Source organism: Montipora foliosa, chromosome 9 (assembly GCF_036669935.1).
Source record: "Montipora foliosa isolate CH-2021 chromosome 9, ASM3666993v2, whole genome shotgun sequence".
Taxonomy (NCBI): Eukaryota; Metazoa; Cnidaria; class Anthozoa; order Scleractinia; family Acroporidae; genus Montipora; species Montipora foliosa.
The window spans coordinates 12,274,878-12,299,877 of NC_090877.1; the positions used below are offsets into that span (position 1 = coordinate 12,274,878).

A 25,000-nucleotide genomic window follows, 5' to 3' on the forward strand; every position below is an offset into this window, starting at 1 on the left:
GGAGGGGGTAAAAGGCGCACCGTTGGCTTCCATTGATACCAGTTTGAATTCGTAACTGAAGGAACTACTGACTGTTAAATAAAGTGACTTTACCTTTACCTTATATGTAACAGGCCCAATTCCATTAGTAGGGCTAACGCTCACATGGTTTATATGAGTAGAAAACTAGCACTTCACACTACCCTCTAAAAGTTAAGTCTGTTGAAATATAAGTGCTTGACGGCCAACTTTTGCAAAAACGTAACCCTTCCTTGTACGTATAAACTTGCGACTCTATTGTTTTGTTATTGTTTTGTCAGAGTAGCCTATGTGCACTTGGGCGATGGTTAACAAACTTTAGCTGGGAGCCTGCCAACTGCGAAGGATAAAACTGAGGCATTCTACAACACTCTGATCAAAGCGATCGATACCCCTATGCCCACTCAGAAGGTCAAAGTTTGCTCCTTAGATAAGCCCTGGGTGTCGAGCAGAATGAAGGCGTTGGTCTACAGGAGACAATGGGCGTTTAAGACTCATGGCAAAGACTCAGCCGTGTTTAAGATGTATCGCAAAAGAAACTTAAGTCACTATCGAACAGTTCCAATCTGTATTAAGCACATGTACAAAGGCGCGTACGAAACCTTGAACACCCTCTAATTTAAATTAAACACCCGAAAAGTTACATGGTTGAAATGTTGCTTTTGAAGTGAAGCAATTTGAAATCATCGCAGGCTTTAAAGTATATTTCACTGAGGAATTTTTTTTTGCTCAAAAGACAGTAATGTTTTAGTTCTCTGAACATTTATAAACAACTTAACGAAAGGGCAATTCTTTTTTTTTTTTAAAAATAGGCATACCGATGAAAATCAGTAACTTTCGAGCACCTTTTTCAAAGGTCGAGCATTATTTAAGCACTTCTTTGCCATTTTTCAAGCACCATTTTCCAGTTTGCCAGCCCAATCGGGATAGACATATCGTCAAATCATTTTTGGGCAAACTTCACAAGGCCAAAAAACTAGGAAACACAAGTCACCTTATAGCCTAATTTTTAATGAACATGATTGTTAAATCCCCTAAAAAGAAATCAGGAAACATAAATGTTAAATTACCAAATAAAGATGAAAACAGTGAAATACGGACATGTAAAAACTAGCGATAAAAAGCTAAACTTCCGATGTTTCGGCGACCTCATGACGCCATTATCAAGGAGTTGGAAATGAACATGCGAGTTCATAACGGCCAACACTACTTTCCATCCCTAAAACTGACATTGGACATTTCGTAACAATTACACGACACATTATGCTATGTTAATATTGACAAGCTTACCGCTCTAAAAACAATGAAAACAAGCAGAATGACAGCTTTAGTTCAACAAGAAATAGCGTTTCTACGCTATGCCGCACTGATCTACAGTATTTAGGTCTAAAAACCCCGTTGAAGAAGGTTAACTTTCAATTGTTTTGCTAGGTACTATTATGTCAATACTCTAAAAATTTCGACTTTCCGGGAGCTTGTCTCGTTGGTCTAGAGGATATCGGAAACTGCAAGGTGAAGCCATCGAACCGGGTTCAACTCTTTGCCTCGCCTATTTTGAATCTTCTCAGCTTGTTTAAAATCTTTGTTTCGTTGAAGTAAATTTGAAGTCTAAAGTACACTGTACATCGTATAAGTTGAATAAAAAGGGAAATGTCAGTTTGAGGGACGGAAAGAAGTGATGACCGTTCATAGCAGGTACAAAATACTCCAAATTTGCATAAGTGGAGGAGAGCTAGACAAAGACTTTAGCTCGGATTAAATCTGTTTGCACGTTCAGCCGTGGTCGACGTGACTATGGTAGTGGAGAAGTAGACCTTAGACCTTACTCTCGATTTGGGGTGCACAGTTTAGGAGGTGGGTGCCCATCCTGCCCTCAGTTTTAAAGGCCCCTGCAAACGCTCGCAACATTGTTGGCCAACAAGACGCAACATTGTTGGGCCCAACATGTTGCGAGCGTTTGCACACATGTTGTGTGTTGTTGCGTGTTGTTGCGAGTTGTTGGATGAAGTTTGAAACTGGTCAAACTTCATCCAACAAGTCGCAACAACACGCAACAACACACAACATGTGTGCAAACGCTCGCAACATGTTGGGCCCAACAATGTTGCGCCTTGTTGGGCAACAATGTTGTGAGCGTTTGCACGGGCCTTAACATGGAGAAAGGATGGAATGCTTCCCTTTTAATACCTTTGTCAACTCAAGAGTTACTGACCAACGTTTGCAATGGTGCGAAGTGGTATGAAATGACGTGACTCGGGTAGTCATACCATTTTTAAAATTCCAAAAATTTCCACAAGCATATGCATGGGCAAAGTCCCACCTCCCCAGGAGTTTAAAATGCACACAATTAATTAAGAGATCAGGCAACTTTTACCACACACCCTTTTACCTTCTAGAAGTTTTAAGAAATCGCCCATTTCGTTGAATTATTTTGCATCGGTCCAGTCCCTCTGTGACAAAATATCACAAAATCAACATGTACAACTTTAAAGGAAAGAACTTTCCATTTTTTTGGTTCCAGGCCCTAGCAAGAGTCCATCACCTAAGAGTTAGATTTACCCATATTGTCCTAGTCCTCATCAACGTCAGAAAAGTGTCTGTTTTTGAACCACGTTTTGTGGGAAAATAAACAATAAACAAATTGGCTAACTCAATGTTGTGCCCGATTCAAACCCTTTAGGAATAAAGCGTTTTGTTCCAGGAATTTCCGTCTCATTTAAATGTGAACGCTACATTAAAATTTTTGTAATTTCCAAACATTTATCCTTCCGTAGGTTGTTTTTTAGCTTATAGACATTTACCTCCCGAAACAGTTAATTTGCTTATTTAGCTTTGGCCAACCTTACAGAAACACAGAAAATACACATTCCCCGAGACTGTCACTTAATGATATTGTAAATGGAAAGTTGGTATAGCAAGCTTAAGAGTATACATGTCACCTGAGGAACAAACCGCAAAAGCTTGGAGTTATTTTCAAGGGCCAAAATAACAAGACGGCTAGATCCTCAGTTATGGAAACAAACCCCTGATTTCTATCAAGTGATTAACTAATCCTGGAACAGATGCTTACAAAACAAGGCACAAATGTAAGGACTTGAACAGTATCTTAATACTACTGAAATATCATGGTACTTTAACTATAATTGGCATGATATCTTGTGTCTGACAGCTACTGAGGTATCAATGATTGAATTGTTTTCAATAACTCATATAATCGAAGAAAGGAAAATAACATATCGACGTATCGCAGTCCAAGTACGTTTTTCACGTTTTGGACATCGTTTCTGAAAAAGAAAAACAAGGAAGAAAGAAACAAGTAGTGGATTAAATGCAAATAACGAATTTCGTTCTGATTGACAAGTAAATAATACAACAATTATCTTAATTCATTCATTTAACTGTTTGTGCTAGAGTTAATAGCAACAATTCCTATTCACTTCACTTGACATAAGAAATCGACAATCACCGATCAGTTTTACAGTCACTCCATCATAACACAGGCTCAAACAGCTAGCTATCTGCAGGAAGCTGAAGTAGCTGACTCGGTGAATGCAGACATTATTTAATTCAGGTATTAGCCAAAGCAGTTCGAGTAAAAATAACCACTCTGGCAACCGTTTTTAAAGCCATTTCTCTGTGAAGAACGTACCTGCTCCTTTCGACAACTTCCTGATTAAAAACATGTACAAAGTACAGCGATTCAGTCATTAAAGTTATATTTAAATAGCACTTACCATTCTTTTCGTGTTCCAGCTCCCCAAATTCAAAGGTGACATCATCGCCAATTAACACAAATGGCGCCCAGTATTTTATGGCCGAATAGTTCTTTGTCTCCTGAAGAGATTTCATAGCATAGTGAAGAGCTGTACTTGCACTTTTTCTATCTGCCAAGTGTTGGTAAAAACTCTTCATGAACAAGAAGGTCGCCTCGTCATCGATTGCCCAGAGTGACACCAGTACAGACCGGGCACCAGCACACAGGAAAGCCCTGGCTATTCCCACAAGACCCTCAGATTTTACCTCTCCATGGCCACTATGACAGCAACTAAGCACAACCAGTCTTGCCTGAAGGTGAACTGCTTGAACATCGCTCAATGATAACATGTAATCTTCCTCTTCGGGGATCTTGGATGTGCGTTCGGGATTTGGGGCCAAAGCAATTTCTCCAGATCCGTCATCCCCATGTGCAGCAATGTGGATTAAGGTAACTGACTTCATTCTCCTCAGCACCTCAGCTTTGGTTGCATTTTTTCCTGTAAGAGGCACGGTCTGCAGAAGTTCTCCAATTATATCCACCTCTTTTTTCGCACAGGGCAGCTGTCCATACATGGGTTCACCAGTGCCGTAAGTGACTTCGCTCAAGCACGGATCGCCTACAAGCAGCGCTTCATTCTTACTTTGGAAGTTATCAGGTGCCATAGTGATCAATTTTAAAGCAGTCAGCGAGGGAATTACACGGATCCTGACAGAGTCACTCATTGCAGAAAAAGGAGCCAGGCAAAAGTGTCCATCAGGAACAAACACTAAGTCATCGCCCTGGATCAAGTCTGCTATAGGACTGATTAAGACATCATACAAGGGCTGCAAAGAGTGCACAGAGAAGCTCAAAGACTGAAAAGTTTCTTCAACACTTTCCCTACTGCTCAAGGAGTCGCTGCCTTGTCTTTCAAGTGAACGATTCTCGCATCGCAAAACAACCCCTGCATTGATCTGTTCTAACGTACTTTTCATCAGAGACTTGGCAGTTCCATTTTCGATTTTCTTTTGTCTAAAATTTATCCTGATATCATCTCTTAGCAACCAGAAGCTGATCGTGTTCCCTTCAAGTGCTATGAAAACAGTTTGTGAAGGTAGATCTTTCATAACCAAAGAGATAGTTACCCTCACCATAGGTTTCTCATCAACGCTGTATTGCATCTTTAAAATGTCTGCCAAAGCCTGTGCTCGTCCTTGCTCAGCAGCATACAAAGCTTCATCAACCTCTCCATTCTTCAAGAGTGCTGTCCACAGAGCGGTGTACGCAAACCCCTTTGTGTCACGAAAGCTTATTTTCCATGCATCCTCTGACTGAAGAAGACGCCTAACTCCATCAAAATAATAAACGCTTAGACGACAGTAATTAAGAGCTTTGCTCAAGGAGCCAAAAAATTCATGAACATGACCAATATGATAACATGCGATTGCCAGCCCTATTGGGTTCTCTGTTTCCTGGCAAATACTAAGATCTTGATAGTGGTACTCTATGGCTTGCTTGAAATTACCAAGACTTTGATAAGCGTTGCCGAGATTTCCATAGGCTCTTCCTTCTCCGGCCCTGTCCCCTACCTCTTTTGCAATACTAAGATGTTGATGGTGATACTCTATGGCTTGCTTGAAATTACCAAGACTTTGATAAGCGTTGCCGAGATTTCCATAGGCTGCTCCTTCTCCGGCCCTGTCCCCTACCTCTTTTGCAATACTAAGATGTTGATAGTGGTACTCTATGGCTTGCTTGAAATTACCAAGACTGTCATAAGCGTTGCCGAGATTTCCATAGGCTCTTCCTTCTCCGGCCCTGTCCCCTACCTCTTTTGCAATACTAAGATGTTGATGGTGATACTCTATGGCTTGCTTGAAATTACCAAGACTTTGATAAGCGTTGCCGAGGTTGCAATAAGCTCTTCCTTCTCCGGCCCTGTCCCCTACCTCTTTTGCAATACTAAGATGTTGATGGTGATACTCTATGGCTTGCTTGAAATTACCAAGACTTTGATAAGCGTTGCCGAGGTTGCAATAAGCTCTTCCTTCTCCGGCCCTGTCCCCTACCTCTTTTGCAATACTAAGATGTTGATGGTGATACTCTATGGCTTGCTTGAAATTACCAAGACTTTGATAAGCGTTGCCGAGATTTCCATAGGCTGCTCCTTCTCCGGCCCTGTCCCCTACCTCTTTTGCAATACTAAGATGTTGATGGTGAAACTCTATGGCTTGCTTGAAATTACCAAGACTGTCATAAGCGTTGCCGAGATTTCCATAGGCTGCTCCTTCTCCGGCCCTGTCCCCTACCTCTTTTGCAATACTAAGATGTTGATGGTGATACTCTATGGCTTGCTTGAAATTACCAAGACTGTCATAAGCGTTGCCGAGATTTCCATAGGCTGCTCCTTCTCCGGCCCTGTCCCCTACCTCTTTTGCAATACTAAGATCTTGATGGTGATACTCTATGGCTTGCTTGAAATTACCAAGACTTTTATAAGCGTTGCCAAGGTTGCAATAAGCTTTTCCTTCTCCGGTCCTGTCCCCTACCTCTTTTGCAATACTAAGATGTTGATGGTGATACTCTATGGCTTGCTTGAAATTACCAAGACTTTGATAAGCGTTGCCGAGATTTCCATAGGCTCTTCCTTCTCCGGCCCTGTCCCCTACCTCTTTTGCAATACTAAGATCTTGATGGTGATACTCTATGGCTTGCTTGAAATTACCAAGACTTTGATAAGCGTTGCCGAGGCTGCAATAAGCTCTTCCTTCTCCGGCCCTGTCCCCTACCTCTTTTGCAATACTAAGATGTTGATGGTGATACTCTATGGCTTGCTTGAAATTACCAAGACTGTCATAAGCGTTGCCGAGATTTCCATAGGCTGCTCCTTCTCCGGCCCTGTCCCCTACCTCTTTTGCAATACTAAGATCTTGATGGTGATACTCTATGGCTTGCTTGAAATTACCAAGACTTTGATAAGCGTTGCCGAGATTTCCATAGGCTGCTCCTTCTCCGGCCCTGTCCCCTACCTCTTTTGCAATACTAAGATGTTGATGGTGATACTCTATGGCTTGCTTGAAATTACCAAGACTGTCATAAGCGTTGCCGAGATTTCCATAGGCTCTTCCTTCTCCGGCCCTGTCCCCTACCTCTTTTGCAATACTAAGATCTTGATGGTGATACTCTATGGCTTGCTTGAAATTACCAAGACTGTCATAAGCGTTGCCGAGATTTCCATAGGCTCCTCCTTCTCCGGCCCTGTCCCCTACCTCTTTTGCAATACTAAGATGTTGATGGTGATACTCTATGGCTTGCTTGAAATTACCAAGACTGTCATAAGCGTTGCCGAGATTTCCATAGGCTGCTCCTTCTCCGGCCCTGTCCCCTACCTCTTTTGCAATACTAAGATCTTGATGGTGATACTCTATGGCTTGCTTGAAATTACCAAGACTTTGATAAGCGTTGCCGAGATTTCCATAGGCTGCTCCTTCTCCGGCCCTGTCCCCTACCTCTTTTGCAATACTAAGATGTTGATGGTGATACTCTATGGCTTGCTTGAAATTACCAAGACTGTCATAAGCGTTGCCGAGATTTCCATAGGCTCTTCCTTCTCCGGCCCTGTCCCCTACCTCTTTTGCAATACTAAGATGTTGATGGTGATACTCTATGGCTTGCTTGAAATTACCAAGACTGTCATAAGCGTTGCCGAGATTTCCATAGGCTCCTCCTTCTCCGGCCCTGTCCCCTACCTCTTTTGCAATACTAAGATGTTGATGGTGATACTCTATGGCTTGCTTGAAATTACCAAGACTGTCATAAGCGTTGCCGAGATTTCCATAGGCTGCTCCTTCTCCGGCCCTGTCCCCTACCTCTTTTGCAATACTAAGATCTTGATGGTGATACTCTATGGCTTGCTTGAAATTACCAAGACTTTGATAAGCGTTGCCGAGGTTGCAATAAGCTTTTCCTTCTCCGGCCCTGTCCCCTACCTCTTTTGCAATACTAAGATCTTGATGGTGATACTCTATGGCTTGCTTGAAATTACCAAGACTTTGATAAGCGTTGCCAAGGTTGCAATAAGCTTTTCCTTCTCCGGCCCTGTCCCCTACCTCTTTTGCAATACTAAGATGTTGATGGTGATACTCTATGGCTTGCTTGAAATTACCAAGACTGTCATAAGCGTTGCCCAGATTTCCATAGGCTCTTCCTTCTCCGGCCCTGTCCCCTACCTCTTTTGCAATACTAAGATGTTGATGGTGATACTCTATGGCTTGCTTGAAATTACCAAGACTTTGATAAGCGTTGCCGAGGTTGCAATAGGCTGCTCCTTCTCCGGCCCTGTCCCCTACCTCTTTTGCAATACTAAGATCTTGATGGTGATACTCTATGGCTTGCTTGAATTTACCAAGACTTTGATAAGCGTTGCCGAGGTTGCAATAAGCTCTTCCTTCTCCGGCCCTGTCCCCTACCTCTTTTGCAATACTAAGATCTTGATGGTGATACTCTATGGCTTGCTTGAAATTACCAAGACTTTGATAAGCGTTGCCAAGGTTGCAATAAGCTTTTCCTTCTCCGGCCCTGTCCCCTACCTCTTTTGCAATACTAAGATCTTGATGGTGATACTCTATGGCTTGCTTGAAATTACCAAGACTGTCATAAGCGTTGCCGAGATTTCCATAGGCTGCTCCTTCTCCGGCCCTGTCCCCTACCTCTTTTGCAATACTAAGATCTTGATGGTGATACTCTATGGCTTGCTTGAAATTACCAAGACTTTGATAAGCGTTGCCGAGGTTGCAATAAGCTCTTCCTTCTCCAGCCCTGTCCCCTACCTCTTTTGCAATACTAAGACGTTGATGGTGGTTTTCTATGGCTTGCTTGAAATTACCAAGACTGTGATAAGCGTTGCCGAGATTTCCATAGGCCGCTCCTTCTCCGGCCCTGAAACCCACTTCCTTAAAAATAGCTAATGCTTCTCTGTAATTTGTTATGGCCTGATTAAAGTCAGCTGTGCCCTGATAGTATCTACCAAGATTGAAATAAGCCAAACCCTTTCCTTGTCTGTCTCCTTCCTTTCTTGCAATGCTAAGCTCTTGCACATGCCGCTCCAAAAGGTCCAACTTCTTATCCACCATTGCTGATAATCAAAACCAGGAAGTTTTTCTTAGAAATCTGGGGTGTACCTAGAAGATAAATGAACGAAAAGACAATAGGTTCAATGCTCTGAGTACAGGATGCTAAACCGGCACAGCAAGGTTAATTGAACGGTGAAGGAATAACTATCTTAAGCTAGTATTTTGAAAGAAATATGCCTTTTTTCATCAGGGTTTCCCAAGGAATGATTTCGGCTAATGGAGACAGTTGTTACAGAATAAATACTTGGGCATTTAACAGCCTAAGAGCGTTTTATACAATAATAATCACCGAACATTAAAAATAGAAATTCTGTTATGTAAATGAGGGAAAAACAGCCTATAGAAAAGTGATGGCATCCCATTTCATCTTTCTTATCGAAAGCTAATTAAAAGTTCCTAACAGGAGGGGATGCCATTAAGAGTGTAATATTTAATTTTCTGAAATTGACGTCAAACTCATAATTTTTTATTTCATGTCTAAATTCATCCAATGTCGGAATTGCTTGTTTTTTCGTCACAATTTTTTTTGTCTGGATACCTGGTTACTCCATGTATTTTGATCCAGGGACTTTGAATGAGCTAATTGAACTGCTCACACGTTTCCATTGAGAAAGGCTGTTCGTCAGGACAGAATTGGCCGTTTTTATACTAGAGATGCATAATCCGGTTATTCAAATTATGCCTTTCCCTCTCTTTCTCCATACGCCAAAATCATTCGTTGGGAAACCCTGATGAAGAAAGGCATTTCGAAAATTGGCTTAAGATAGTTATTCCCTCTCACTGCTCAATTAATCTTGCTGTGCCAGTTTAGCATCCTGTAGTCAGGACATTGAAACTATTGTTTTCGTATTTCTCGGCGTTGTTTAAAAAAGTAGGTACGCAATGCGTACATGTGGGTAGCCACTTAGACACCGTACTACCAATGGAGTCTTAATAACCCTTTCACTCCCAATAGTGCCACTTACAGATTTTACTCTGTCTAACGCCAGACAATTTTACTCGTCAATGGGGAACCCCACGGGGCTGAAAGGGTTAAGTATGCTGTTCGTTTTCATTTGGGTTCTAACCATTTACTATACTAGCTCTCTACGAACTTTATTGGCTTCCCATTGCCTATCGGATCAGGTTTAAGATTTGGGTACAGCGATTTGCCCACGGCATCTCGATCCGATTTAGAGAGGTAATAACAAAAATTGTGCCTGCCCACATGAATGGGCATCACACATGGCAGTGAAAGGGGAGCACGGATTAACCCTTAACACCAGCTAAATCCAAACTGGAATGTTTGATTCAGTACAGTTTTAACCAATAGGAATCAAATATCAAGTGGTGGCTTATCAGTACTGAATCAGTTGACTGTTTCATACCCTCTCCGCCAATCGTAATTCTTGTGATGACAAGTTGTCTGGCTCAAATCAAACCACAACTGAAGCAGTTTTGTCCGAGCCAATGAAAAGCAACCACGTTCCAGGGTTCTCCTTATTAGGCGGTAACCGGTAAAATCTACCACTTGTAAAGCACTTATTACCGCCTGCAAACGCTCAGAAGTCGCTTATCCGTTGCAGAACGTCCAACATTAACTAAATGCTTTACCGGTTTGAAAAGGCCCCAACCAGTTGTGCTGAAAACTAGGGAGAGCCCTGTGTTCGTGCCAATTTTTTTACACATTATTTATTCTTTAATTTCTTTATGAACATAAAGCAATCTTTGACTCACCGTCAATATTGAAACTGTTTGTGACCTTCAAGCAGACAATTTTCATACCGACTGCTAAATCGCTGTTTAATTTATGGGAGCAAAAATGACTTGCAATACGGACTTGTTCCTTACCAGCCAAAACGCAGTCAAGGCATGCTATTTTTTGAGAAAGCCGCATTACTTATAATTTTTACACACGCGCACGGATAATTAAAGAAAAAACAGCAATTACATGTACTTACTTCGCCCGTTGTGGATGAATTTTGGCATTTGCAGGCAGATCTGGATTTGATCCCAATCAAACAAACACTTATTAAGCCCTTAATGTACGAGCTCTTGCGATGAATTGCACGCCCCTTAGAACCTTTGTAATAAGAAACATCGACTGCTTTTCTTGCCGTGTCTTAGTCAAATTTTTTTTACATTCTGTAAATAATCATTTGCCTTGGAAGCCTTGCTTTAGCGGGGAACTAGAAAGGAAAAATAAAAGAACAAGGAGAAAAAAAGCTTTGAATAATTCTCTGGTAAATTCAATTATTGCGATTGTGAATTGAATTACATTGTAGACACGTGCCTGTGACATTTGCGCTGGTGTTGGTGTCGTTTAAATTGGCGTGATGGATTGTTTTCCTTTGCTTATTCACTGATGTTTTCCACCTTAGTTCCAGAAGCATACGAACAGTGATGCATATATATCTCTTTGCATATAGGTCCATATACCATAAAGTTGTCTCACTGATAACTGCGTCAAGTCTCGTGGACTTGTTTAGTTGACTGATTTCGTATGCGAAAAGCTTGATTGCCCAGAGAGCCTTCCAACTGATTCAGTCACACAACCCGACTTATTGAGTTGACCCGGAGAACAGCAAAAGTTACTGCGAGTGCGAGGAAATTCGTAGGGATGGTCTTCCGCTATTATCCAGCGCTATTCATGTCAATAACTGATTCAGTTGTAAATTAATGGTAACCGGCTGATTCAGTTGGATCTTCTAACTCGAAGGCAGAGAAATGAAAAGTTGTCCATTGCCGGCTTGTCCTATTTGCTGAGAGCATTGTTCTATAAACCTTATTAACAGAAATTTCTTTTTCACCTTGTTGCTCTCGTTCCCTACTAAAGTGAATCAGTTGACTGATTTCGTACAGTTAGTCACGGTAACTGAGACGCCGATTTATACCCAGAGAGCCTTCCAACTGATTCATTCACCCGGCCGGACTTATTCAGGAAAAACAAGTGCCTCTATGTTTCAGTCCGTAAAAAACAGCAAAAAAGAGGATCTAAATAATTATGTTCAGTGAAAACCGGCCGAATTGTTGCCCATGAAAACCTGCACGTTTCCGATATGACAATTGGAAAACAAACTGTTTAATAATACCCAAGGAAAAATTTGGAAATTTATCTGCCATTTCTGCGGATGATGGCGTGAGCTTTCGTTTGTTCCGTGCTTTGTACTCTCATAAAGCACACTGTTTAAACCAATGAGAGCAGGCGTTATATAGAAACTTTATTATAGTATATAATTTTATACTAGTATTATGTATAATTTATATAATATTATTACATAAATATCATAGTAATAAATATAATAAGTAAAATAAGAAATACATGCACCCTCACAGCCGTACAGCCACCTTGTGCAATTTTTTGTTTTTCTTGAAAAAATATTTTAATCACATTTTCTGAATGAAACTTGCACCTAGATTAAGAATAAATTTCGCTCTCTCTCTCTGAACTTTAACGAACAAGAAATCCTTTCCAACCTACAAGACATACACGGTGTGGTGGTCTGCAGGTTTTACAGTATTATATTGACCACAAGCATGCTAATTCCATTGTATGTGTCGAAAACACTGATGTATAAACTATCCAGAAACTAGCGTGTGCGTGTCAAGGTGGCTCAAACCAGCTTCAACCATTTTTGAGGGAATGTCTCATTAGACGGACTAACTCTATAACGCTGTTTCACTTAACGGCAATGTTATGGTACCACATGAAACCCTGCCGATAATCGTTAAACAAGATGCACATGTTACTGTGACGTAATAAATTACCATGGCAACAGAAGAACCATCTAAAAACGCCCTATATTTTGTGTTAAAGCACTTAGTATCTCAAAAACGAACTAAAGTGTCCCCCATTTTTTATTGCTGAAAAGCGATTAGCAGGCTAAGATGAAACTCTGTGCAAAGTTAAAAAAATCTGGAGCAGATTCAGAACCACATTAAAATTTTCCAATTGTCAAGGTGGCTATGAATCTGCTGCAAAGAATTTTTTTAAACTTTGTAATGAGTTTTGTCTTAGCGTGCCAATTACTCTCCAGCAATAAAAAATGGGAGTCACCAAGTTCGTTTTTGAGATATTCGCGTTTAAAGATAAAATATAGCGTGTTTTTCAGTGGCTATCTTGTTTTCATGGTAACTTCGCCACTGTGCTACAACTTCGGTTATAAATAGTTGAAATTTCGCTAGAACAGCAAGTCAAGCCCAAGTCAAGCTTTTAAAACTGAGCAAAGGTTAATTCGCGCTCCCCTTTCACTGCCATGTGTGATGCCCATTCATGTGGGCAGGCGTAATATTTCTTATTACATCTCAATCGGATTCCAAATCGATCACAATGCCGTGGGCATATCGTCGTACCCAAAAATTATATCATCTATCTCAAAAACACCTTTTAAAAGCAATTAATAAGAAAATAATAACCGTTAGTTTCACGGGCAGTGATACAATCTGGCTGCACTGATCAATGTACTCGCTTCAGGGACAACTGGAAAAGTGAGTGCTCGCAGTCTTGTACAACGATACATGATTACATGGTCTTACATATCTTGCTTACTCGATTTTCGCAATTGGAGCGATTGCTCAATACCCGTCCACAAAGGAGCATTTACGTTGGCGACGCTAGCCGCAGTACCGAACTGAACGAAAGTGGTTTTTGCGCAGTTTGTGTCAGATAGAGTGAATTCAGTAGAATGGCTGGTGCTGCAGTGCCTTAGTCAACTTACGGTTAAATTGAGCTGAGTAGAGTGGCTAGTGCCGCAGTGTCGCGGTGCTTACCTCATGGATTAACGAACGAGGTATATCCAACAACACGACTGCGGCGGCACTGTGGCAGCAGTGTTTTTAGGGTCCATTTCTTGTGGCCGGGTTTTGACATTAAGTCTGTAATAGGTAGATTTCACAAAGAGATTTTCTGCTCAATCTAATTTAAGTGATTTAATTTAAAGCTCACCCGCACGTGCGAGCAAAAGCCCAGCCTCTGTATCCAGAGAAGAATCCAACACTTTATAACTTCTCATGTGTGCCTTGATGACCTTATCACATTTTGCTATTATTACGCATTGAACGTTTGCTGGATTGTCAGAACTTGGGCCACAAATTCCCCCAACAAACTCAGAATAGAACCGCATGCAGTCATAATGGTCTGTGTGCTTTGTCCTTATCTCTTGTGTGACAGCTCTGACGACACAATCACGGCACAACTCACGAAAGTCATGAAGCGTTCGACTGGTTCAATGGTTGTTTGAGGGCTTCGAGGAAAATCCAAGAAGCGTATGCTTACATAAAGGGGGATACCTTTCTTTGTTTGTTTTGCAGGTATGTTCACAAAGTGAATTAAGGAAACTTGTTTGCGCAAAAATATGGAATGGAATGAATCTTGTTGGTATGCAAATTTTATAGGTCAGTTATTTTAATTACCGGATATGTCACTCTTTTAACCAAGACAGTTAAATTTCAATGACACGTTCCCCATGACCTACAGTAGTTCCAGTCAATTCACGTTGTATTGTGTCAGTTAACCTAGAGTCTCGAATTGTTTAGTGAATAAATCGAGATTAGCGTGTGTGGTTTCAATATACCTTGCCTCTGCTTTGGTGGTCAAAGGTCGACTTTTGTTGACAAACAGCATGTTGAAATTGGGCCTCAAAAAACCTCCGTTTCATTTACCCAAAAATTTTATTGAATTTAATTGCAGCGGAAACATTGCTTATTCCGGTGATTATAGTCTCGTTTGAGAAAGCCATGTACCAAGATGCTTTTTGATGGTCGAATTTCGCACTGACCCCTTGCAAAATGAATTTCAAGCTTTCTATTAAGTTCTGGAAATTTCTGGAAATTTCTAAAATGTGACAGCTTTATTCCAGAGTCAAATTCCAGCTTTTATTCCAGAAATTGTTTTCCAGTTTTTGCAAGTTTTGGGTTCTTTCAAAAGCTGGAAATAGCTTGAATTTGATACATCTATCAGGTGCTGCCAGAAAATGACAGTTTCTTCCAGTCTTCATTTCTTGCAGGAAACTGGAAATAAACTAGCAATAGTCTACAGCTTGTTAACAATTTTAACATTTCTCAAATGAAACAAATTTTTAGTTTATTACAGTTTCTATTCTATAAATTCAACTCTTTTCAGATAAAAACTTAAAGAAATGTTTAGCATGCAGTTTCTTATTATGTATAAAATTTAAGAAGTAAGAAAATTCCATTGTAGAACCAGACATATGTAAACGCTATGTAAAGTTTATCATATAACTATGTTGAGCTATATAAAGGCTATTTACTGCTCCTTACTTGCTATGTAATAACTATGTAACTTGCTACATTACATAGTTGAGTCTGTGTAAAGCATATGCCATTACTATTGCAATACCATTTAAAGGTCACATAGCTCTCTGAAATAGCTTATAAATGTGAATGTGATATCTTTCGAGTTAATACATTTACTTAGCTTACGCAATGTCCTTTAAAGGCTCCAAACTTTGAACATAAAAGCACTCTGTACATGGAGAAATGAAAAAGAAAGCTTTTATTCCGATGTATTCAATAGGTTGTGAGAAAAACCAATCAACGGATTACCTTGTTTGATGCTCTCTGAGTCTCATAATCGGCCTTATTCCAAAAGGAACATGATGCATTACTCTCGAAAATTACACACTCCAAGTCAGCACTTAATCCTTTCAATGAACTCCAGTATCTTTCGAATCTTGCTCCGTAGAAAGATTGTCATCCTCCGCCATCTTGGATAACACGTGAGAGACAGGATCGGGAACTAGTGCGTCCTTTTCGTTCTGGTCAGCAGTCAGCAGCATGGCGCTTATACATAGGGCGTCCATAGGGCGGTGAAACGGGCATTCCGCTCTTGGTCCAACGTGCGATGCGGAGAAGGACTGGCACGAGCGCTCCTTCCGCGTTTCCGGTGCAATTAATGGCTGCCAAAAACATCCTCTTGACGAACCAGAAATCAAGTTTTCTTTCTTTATTTTTGGGCCACCATTAGTGTATATTTAAAGGCCTTTTTGATATTTTTGACCCAAAACTCAATACTATTTTTTCTGTCAAGTATTTTCGTCGGAAGCTGCTTAAATTTGACTGAAGTAAGACAGTGTCGCATGCAGGTATGTCCCGCTTACCGTGACCAACGGTAACCGGTCGTTTCGCCAACGTGTCAGCTCGCCAACGACCTGTTCGCCAACGTATGAAGTCTATTTGCCAACGTCTAATAATGTCAGTTCGCCAACGTCCAAAATACTTTGTGAAATAGATCTGAATTTTATTTACAAATTACCAAAAGAAGATAATGTGACCTTTGATCAAAGATGAATTGTTTGATTCGGCTTGAAAATGTTCCTTTCACTCTCCCCAATCTCTCTCTCTCCCTCTCTGTCTCCCACGCCATCCACGGCTTTATTTGTGAACATAAACCGGCTGTAAAACCCTTTTATTAAACATTTGCGTAGTTAAAGAGCCATCGAGTTGAAATATGTTTGTTTGATTACGCGCTTAGAAACGTTCACTTGTTTCCTGCAAATTTCGCCTACGTGTTTGTTCTACTCTCGCAGAGGGTTTTTGCATTGTTTGAAACACTGATTAAATATTTGCGGCAAAACTTTTTCCTTCCCCCACTCAACTATTAAATGTTCGCCCTACAGCCTGCTTCTCTACCGGTCTCTTTTCTCTCTTTTACGGGAAGAATTAGAAACGCAATAAAAACAATGTGAGCTCATTAACTTCACTTGTGCGGCATGTTGCAAAGGAGGTGAGAACTTTTTCAACTTAAATAGCATATTGTTTAAACGTTTAATGATATGTAACTACAAGAAAGAACAGATAACACCAACAATATCTGCCACTCAAATTCCTGCGATTTTGATCCGGCTTAATCAGGCATTGCTGTATAAAAGGGCTGTGATTTTCTGTTCAATTCAACCCACTCATCTTATCGAAGTATTTTCGCTGATCAAATATGTTTACAAGAGTCACTCGAGATGGAAAGCTATTATTGTATCTATTGCAATGGCTGCGACAAATGACAACATCGACGTTGCAACACGGGAATTTCGAGACAGCAGTATAGAGATGCTGTTAAGACCGGATTAGAGGTGGTTTGGCGATGCCTATATTGCAGTGAGATCACTGATCCAATTGGGGAGAGTAGCAGAATCGAGGAAGAGATGGATGCCTTTGACATTCCGCCATCTTTTGGTTTGCTTGTTTTTTCACAATACTAAAACGACAATAGGTGATGGAATGTTCTTAAACAAAGAGCTTTCCGTGAATGGAATCAGTCTGCGAGAAATCTGTGTGTTGAGACTAGAATTGCTGCTTGATGAAAAGCATCTCATAGACGAGACAGTCAAATTTTCCTTCCTTTTTTTTAGGTCATGTTAGATGAACTGACTGCTGCACCTTGTCCAGCCCTCCCTAAGCCTGCGCATGTGGCTAGAGCTGCCAACCGACTCCGGCAGAAACTCAGACCCGAGCAACCGAAAGATCTGGACTTCGAACTGGTCGAGGAATGTCTCCCTTCCGGTTTCTTCCAAGCCGACCTGACAGTTAAGCAGAAAGGCATCTGATCTTCGCCAGACAGGAGCAGCTAAATACCCTGGCCAAGGCTAAATCCTGGTACATGGACGGAACCTTCAAGCTTGTGCGACACCCATTCAAGCAGCTACTGACGGTGAATGCTTTCGTCCGATCCGGGGAATATGCAAAGCAAGTCCCACTTGTGTTTGTCCTGATGGCCAAAAAGAAAGAAAAAGACTACAAGAAGGTTTTAATCACTGTTTAGTCATAAATTAATAAAACTGAGAAAACATTATGCAGTCTATTGAGCATTAAAATAAAGATAAAGACAACGCAATATTCGGAATCGAACTGGGAAAACAGTTTCCAAGTATTATAGTAAGGAATCGAACTCGAAAACGTTATGCATATGCAGCTTCCAAGTATTAGTAAAACTATCTAAACCTCTTTCTACTAATCAATATCCTAGCATTTGTGTCCGATGAAAAACTGAAGCAGTATCGAAACAGGCGAGGCTATTCGACAGCTGGGAGAAGTACGAAAGGAAAGAGAAGACCGCCGCACAGTTGCTGAAAACGTGCTCACATCTCAACGGCCCCACTCGTGGAAACTGAAGAAGTCAGTAAAAATCACAACCAAAAAACGGCTCCTTTAGGAGCCACCAAGTTTGCAAGAGAATATGACCAGCAATAAACTATCAATAAAGAAAACTAATAAAATTTGAGGGGGGATTGGGGCGCATTGAAAGGTTCAATAACAAATATGGCGGTTCACATCAACAATCCCTCTCATGAAGTGAATTGCAAGTTATCTAATTGACAATTATTCTCAACGAAAAAGGTGCTTTTGGACGTTGGCGAACCGACTTCATACGGTAGTGAAACGACCGGTATTCTGACCAAGCCGTGTTCCGCTGCTTCTTTTAGGAGTACTCCACATTACTCCACTCTAAATTTTACATATGTTTAAGATCGATAGCTTTTACATAACATAGTAAAAAACCAGGTGGATATATTTGGATATAGCAGCATTTCAGAACTTCAAACTTGCTCACTTAAAATCGCTCGCGACGAATCGGGTTCCCCACCGCAGTCAATTTTACCAACAATATTTTAAAACTATTTGCAAGATTTCACCCGCTTGGGAAAATCAACAAACAACAAATACGGTTTAATCAGGGCGCTTGTAATTCCATCTTGATAATTTAAATAAAATACGAGTAAAGCTTCCTGTTAATACTCTGTCCGAAAAAGTTTGCAGACATGGCTTTGCATGAAAACACCACAGAAAAGATACAAGAACTTATGAAAATGTGAAATGCTTTGGAATGTCTTCAAAGATAACAGTCCACTGCAGTCAATACCAGATCAACGTGTTACCAACTTAAACCAACTACTTAATTACTTTAAAGCCTGGAAACAAACATTCCACAGAAGGACAGATGTGTAAGAACACTTCATAACATGGCAAACAATGTTTGATCTCGAGGTAATATGTAGACTAAACTTAAAATGGATCACAGCAAAACAATGCAAAACTGATAAGTTATTGTAAATACCATGTCCTTGCCCCCTTAGTATAACTATGCAAAAAAGCCATACTATTCCATGGCAACTCCTTCATATTTTGTACCATCTGAGGACAAAGCAATGATTCCAGTTCCTTGTAGAATATCCTCCCCTGAAGAAAAGCAATTTGTAGCCTATCACTACTGCTACGTTTTAAGACTCCCCATCCTCTCCCAAACCCCATTTTGTTTTCTTTGCCTTTGTGCAGTTTGGCCCCAACAAATAAGCTAACCTGTGGCTGATCAATATGATCACATTTTGTTCCACAGTGTGAAACATAAATAAAATAATTAAGAGCATGAGCCCTGGAACATACCTTAAAAAATAACAATGACTGTATTTATTGTTAGGCTTGACTAGCAACACCACACAGAAAACTTAAAAAATATAGCATAACTATTTCACACTCAAGGATCACAGGCATCTATTTTCGGGGGTCTGAGAGCTTATTTAAAGAAAGGGAAAAAAAATGTGTCCGATCTCGCCCTTTTACTTAATCAAATAGTACATATCAATACAGTAACTCTCTGTTTCATATTGTTTTCAAGGTGTCAGTAAAAGGCCTTAAAGGACTTCTACATCTGCATCTAGTGAGTACATATTCCAGAACTCGGCAAGGTCCCTTTTTGACTTGTGGCTGTTTCTGCTTAGGTGGCCTCATACACCACGAGCCTTTTTGGAGATATCACCGCCAAGCCGGCCTCGTCTGCTGAATAATTTTTATGGTCAAATATTTGTTAATCCCTCCTACGTGATTCAGTTTTTCATACATGTACTATCTGGCTGTTTCTGTGATTGAAGTTTTTAATTTCACACAGAATTTGTTTCATTTGTTAGCCTTATTCTACAGACTAACCCTAACCTTTGTGTATGATGTTTCCTCAACTCAGCCACCATTCACACACAATATTCCCCTCAAACTACCTGCTAATTAGTGAATGTTTTAGTAAGTGGAGAGAAACCCCTTCTTGTAAGGAGGATTCTTTTATCAACACCAATTAAGAAAGCTACAAAGGTTGCTAGGTTAACTGCTGCTTCAAGTATTACTATTAAATAACCAATCTTAATTTCACTTGGACAGTTCATCTTTAATTTAATATGGCTCCTTCGTGGGGCACCAGACACACATGGTAACATAATTATTGTTTAACTACTGTTTGCAAGACGTTATGTTTTGGTGTGATATTGTTTCTTGTCGCCTGTTTCCATTATTTTATGTCATCTGTATTTCGTACACGTAGTAGATGTTTTTGCCATACATTCCGACTCCCCTCAGAGGGTTTTTGATTCAAATGCTTAACCACTCTGCAAAATTCCAGTATTATTGATTGAGTTATAGAGACTATAATCCAAAAAAATACATTTATCACTCTTTTGTAAAGGTCATTCAAAAAATGAGGGCGCTAGCATTTATGACTTTGTAATATCTTGTCTCATACTTCCAGTTTCATTTTTTTTTTTTTTGATTTTGCAAATTAGAAGATTGTAGGACTTATTTTCAGATAATTAATGGTAAGAGGTAACAATATTTAGCTCTATTTTCTATTTTGTTTTGAAAAGACAGAGAACGAATCGAACACCTTACGCGGATCTGTGATCAACTCTGCACAGTCTTCAGGTAAGAAAAAATAATTGGAAATGTGACAGCCAAGGCTTATATGAAAGAAAGCTTGTCGTCTATTTTGTGCTTCATTATTCAAGGAAACGGTTCTTCATGGAAACGGTTTGATCCTGAAATTTTAGTTTGTCGTAATATTGCGCATATTTGACACGACGGAGTTTCTTCTCTTCACGCACGTAATGAAATAGGAAGGGGTTTTTGCCTCTAATAGCAAATATGTTGTTTCAAAAAACTGTTCGCTGGAAAAGGTGGCCTTTATGAATTCATAATAATTATAGCGCGCTATTACTTGGTGTAACAGCGAACTTGTTTTGCCTGGTTGGCTTTAGAACGAGGAATATTCATAATAATTATTGCGTACATGCTTTTTCTCTGTTGTAAAAGCGAACTTGAGGAATATTCATGATAATTATTGCGTGCTTTTACTTGGTGTAAAAGCGAACTTGTTTTTTGTGGTTGGCTTTCGAACGAGGAATATTCATAATAATTATTGCGTACATGCTTTTTCTTTGTTGTAAAAGCCAACTTGTTTTGTGTGGTTGGCTTATTAAACGAGGAATATTTATAATAATTATTGCGTGCATTTACTTGGTGTAAAAGCCAACTTGTTTTGCGTGGTTGGCTTATTAAGGACGAGGTACATTCACAATAATTATAGCGCGCTTTTACTTGGTATAACAGCGAACTTGTTTTGCCTGGTTGGCTTTAGAACGAGGAATATTCATAATAATTATTGCGTACATGCTTTTTCTTTGTTGTAAAAGCGAACTTGTTTTGCGTGGTTGGCTTACAGAACGAGGAATATTCATAATAATTATTGCGTGCTTTTACTTGGTGTAAAGGCCAACTTGTTTTGCGTGCTTGGCTTTAGAACGAGGAATATTCATAATAATTATAGCGCGCTATTACTTGGTGTAAAAGCGAACTTGTTTTGCGTGCTTGGCTAATAAAACAAGGACTATTCATCGTAATTACTGCGTGCTTTTACTTGGTGTAACAGCGAACTTGTTTTGTGTGGTTGGCTTATTAAACGAGGAATATTTATAATAATTATTGCGTGCATTTACTTGGTGTAAAAGCCAACTTGTTTTGCGTGGTTGGCTTATTAAGGACGAGGTACATTCACAATAATTATAGCGCGCTTTTACTTGGTATAACAGCGAACTTGTTTTGCCTGGTTGGCTTTAGAACGAGGAATATTCATAATAATTATTGCGTACATGCTTTTTCTTTGTTGTAAAAGCGAACTTGTTTTGCGTGGTTGGCTTACAGAACAAGGAATATTCATAATAATTATAGCGCGCTTTTACTTGGTGTAAATTGTTTTGTGTGCTTGGCTTATAATATTCATAATAATTATAGCGTGCTATCACTTGGTGTAAAAGCGAACTTGTTTTGCGTGCTTGGCTAATAGAACAAGGACTATTCATCGTAATTACTGCGTGCTTTTACTTGGTGTAACAGCGAACTTGTTTTGTGTGGTTGGCTTATTAAACGAGGAATATTTATAATAATTATTGCGTGCTTTTACTTGGTGTAAAAGCGAACTTGTTTTGCGTGGTAAGCTTATAGAACGAGGAATATTTACTGGGTTGCCGTATGGCAATCCCAGTCGGAAAGTGTTTGGCATTTGTTCGGTCTTTTTTTTTTCTTCCGTGTCGGTAAAAGTCTTGCCTGTCACTCCCCTGGTAAGTGGTGGTGTGCATAGAGCCTTCTGCGCGTATTTTCTTAGGATCGAGAGGGTAGTGGAACTGCGTAGATTTCTCTGGTGGCAGGCTAAGTTAATGATTCTACTGCGTCCAATGGCGTGAAAAGTGATGTAACGCAAATGGCGTTTTGGTGGATCCTTAAACAAAATATACCCTTATGGAGCTCAATAATGGAAAGTCAGTTGGATAAACTAGGCAGGCGGTGAAAAACCAACACCTGGAATCTCAAAAGGGAAGAGTAATGGATCTCGACAACAATCTATCGCCCGTCCAGTCGAAATCAAAGTGAGCTGTATTTCTTAAAATAATATTTACCAACTGTGCCGTTATGTAGAACACTGAAATCAAATGGAAAATTCTCTGGTAACTTATGGGTTCAACAAAGACAGAGAACGAATCGAACACCTTACGTGGATCTGTGATCAACTCTGCACAATCTTCAGGTTAAAAAAAAATAATTGGAAATGTGACAGCCAAGGATTATTTGAAAGAAAGCTTGTCGTCTATTTTGTGCTTCATTATTCAAGGAAAAGGTTCTTCATGGAAACGGTTTGATCCTGAAATTTAGTTTGTTGCAATATTGCGCATATTTGAAACGAGTGAGTTTCTTCTCTTCACGCACGTAATCAAATAGGAAGGGGTTTTTGCCTCTAATAGCAAATATGTTGTTTGTTTCAAAAATTGTTCGCTGGAAAAGGTGGCCTTTATGAATTCATCATGTTTTATGATATGCGAGCGTAACTGGATAGTTTTTATGGCAATAGTAAAGCATTATCTTGTCAAAATGAGGTTAGCGTCTTTCTGGTGTGTTAAGTTAATTAAATCGTGAGTTTGTATTTGCCGTCTGCCGCGTAACCTTGATTTCCACTCTCAAAATTACCTCCAGAACCTACTTTTTGCGTAGAATAAGCTTTTAGAATGATGTTCTTATTTTGCATAAAGCAAGCTAACAAAATCTGTACCTTGCTGAGTTCGCATTTGTTAGCGTTAACAGTATTTTCGGTCCGATGCTTCTGTTTGATGAGGGGAATATTGTTTTGGTCTCCCATCCAAACACTAACCCTGCAGGACAAGGATTAACTTCAGTGAACTTTGGTATTACAAAGCTGTCAGGTGTTCAGAGGGCACGCTTAAACTTGTGGTGTAGAGAAGTTGTGAGGGAACTTGAAAATTATCAACATGTCAGCCCAGAAGACAATGTTTCTCGCTTCTCTTTTATTTGTTATTCTTCAGAGACGGAATGTTGTAGTTCAATACCACACAATTCAGTGCCTTCTGATTTTCTGTAGTACGTATCACAGGCAAGCCAGTGTATGCTTCACAGAAGCATCTCGTTATAATAATTATTGCGTGCTTTTACTTGGTGTAAAAGCGAACTTGTTTTTTGTGGTTGGCTTGTAGAACGAGGAATAATCATTATAATTATTGCGTGTCTTTACTTGGTGTGAAAGCGAACTTTTTTTTCACCAATAGAACCATTGGAATGACATCATTTTCTATTAGTACCAATTGTACCATTGGTACCAATGGACCATCGGAATTGCCCTGTACCCAGCTACATCACATGAGAAAATAATTTCACCAGTAGAACCATTGGAATGACATCATTTTCTATCGGTACCAATGGTACGATTGGTACCAATAGACCATCATAATTGGGAAAATAGTGAAAGTCCCCTTAATGAAATGCATATTCACCAACAGAACCATTGGAATGACATTCTTTTCTATTGGTACCAATCCTACCATTGGTACCAATGGACTATCGGAATTGACGAATCGTATCCGTTTGTATATATTGGACAAAACTAAATGGTGCCGCCGATGAACAATAAAGTAGCTGCTATTTCCAAAATAATGGAATTACCTGGTGATACATAACCTTGTCTTGGAGAGTAAATTTTTGACTCAGCAGAAACAATGGTCAACCCCGGGGTCAACCTCAAGAGTTTGGGCGATTGTGATCTTTGTTTTTGACTTTGCTCATTTATTGTCAAACTCCATAACACTTGACAGAAAAAAAACCTTACGAAAACCCGGTACCTTGCCATCATTTGACACAAAATTAATCACGGCGCCCGCTGAATTCTGGCGATGTCACTTTCGATTTTGCGATTAATTTGTGCAACCAAAAGTACAATAACAAAATTGAACGTAGCAAAAATCTCCCCAAAATGTTTGTCGCTGATCGTAACTTTTTATATTCTATATTCACGGTTCAAAGTTAATGTTGTTTTCATGTCGTAAATATGTTATTCTCGAGCGACCGTCCAGGAAACTTCTTTCTGCTCTTTCTAAAAACTGTGTATCAATTTACTTTTGCATCAATATTTGTTTTTGCATAAAGCAAGCTAACAAAATCTGTACCTTGCTGAGTTCGCATTGGTTAGCGTTAATAGTATTTTCAGTCCAATGCTCCTGTTTTACGAAGGGGTATATGTTTGAGGTCACCCATCCAGATACTAACCCCGCCGGACAGCGCTTAACTTTAGTAAACTTTAGTAAACTTTAGTATTACAAAGCTGTCAAATGCTCAGAGGGCACGCTTAAACTTGAGGTGAAAGAAGATGTGAGGGAGCTTGAAAATTATCAACATGTCAGCCCAGAAGCCAATGTTTCTCACTTCCCATTTATTTTCTTCAATCTTTCTGGGTTCAGTACTTTGCTAGTAACCACATGTCTTCTCAGGCTATTTACCCAAGACTTCTATCATGGCACTACAATGA

At 39.9% G+C, this 25,000-nt stretch overlaps 1 protein-coding gene across 2 annotated transcripts in view; it reads right to left on the reverse strand.

Annotated features, from left to right (window-relative positions):
* The window catches only part of LOC137971331 (tetratricopeptide repeat protein 28-like), a 162,608-nt gene that overhangs the window by 127,837 nt on the left and 9,771 nt on the right, over positions 1-25,000 (reverse strand). The window contains exons 1-3 of one of the 2 annotated variants that reach the window (XM_068818157.1): positions 10,827-11,054; positions 3,753-8,934; positions 3,140-3,302 (exon numbers count right to left, since the gene is read on the reverse strand). In XM_068818157.1, coding sequence (XP_068674258.1) covers positions 3,283-3,302; positions 3,753-8,886 — 5,154 coding nt within the window. In that variant the 5' untranslated portion in view covers positions 8,887-8,934; positions 10,827-11,054 and the 3' untranslated portion in view covers positions 3,140-3,282. Of the gene's footprint in view, positions 1-3,139; positions 3,303-3,752; positions 8,935-10,826; positions 11,055-25,000 lie in introns of those variants that run through there. The other variant, XM_068818156.1, reaches the window with a different exon arrangement.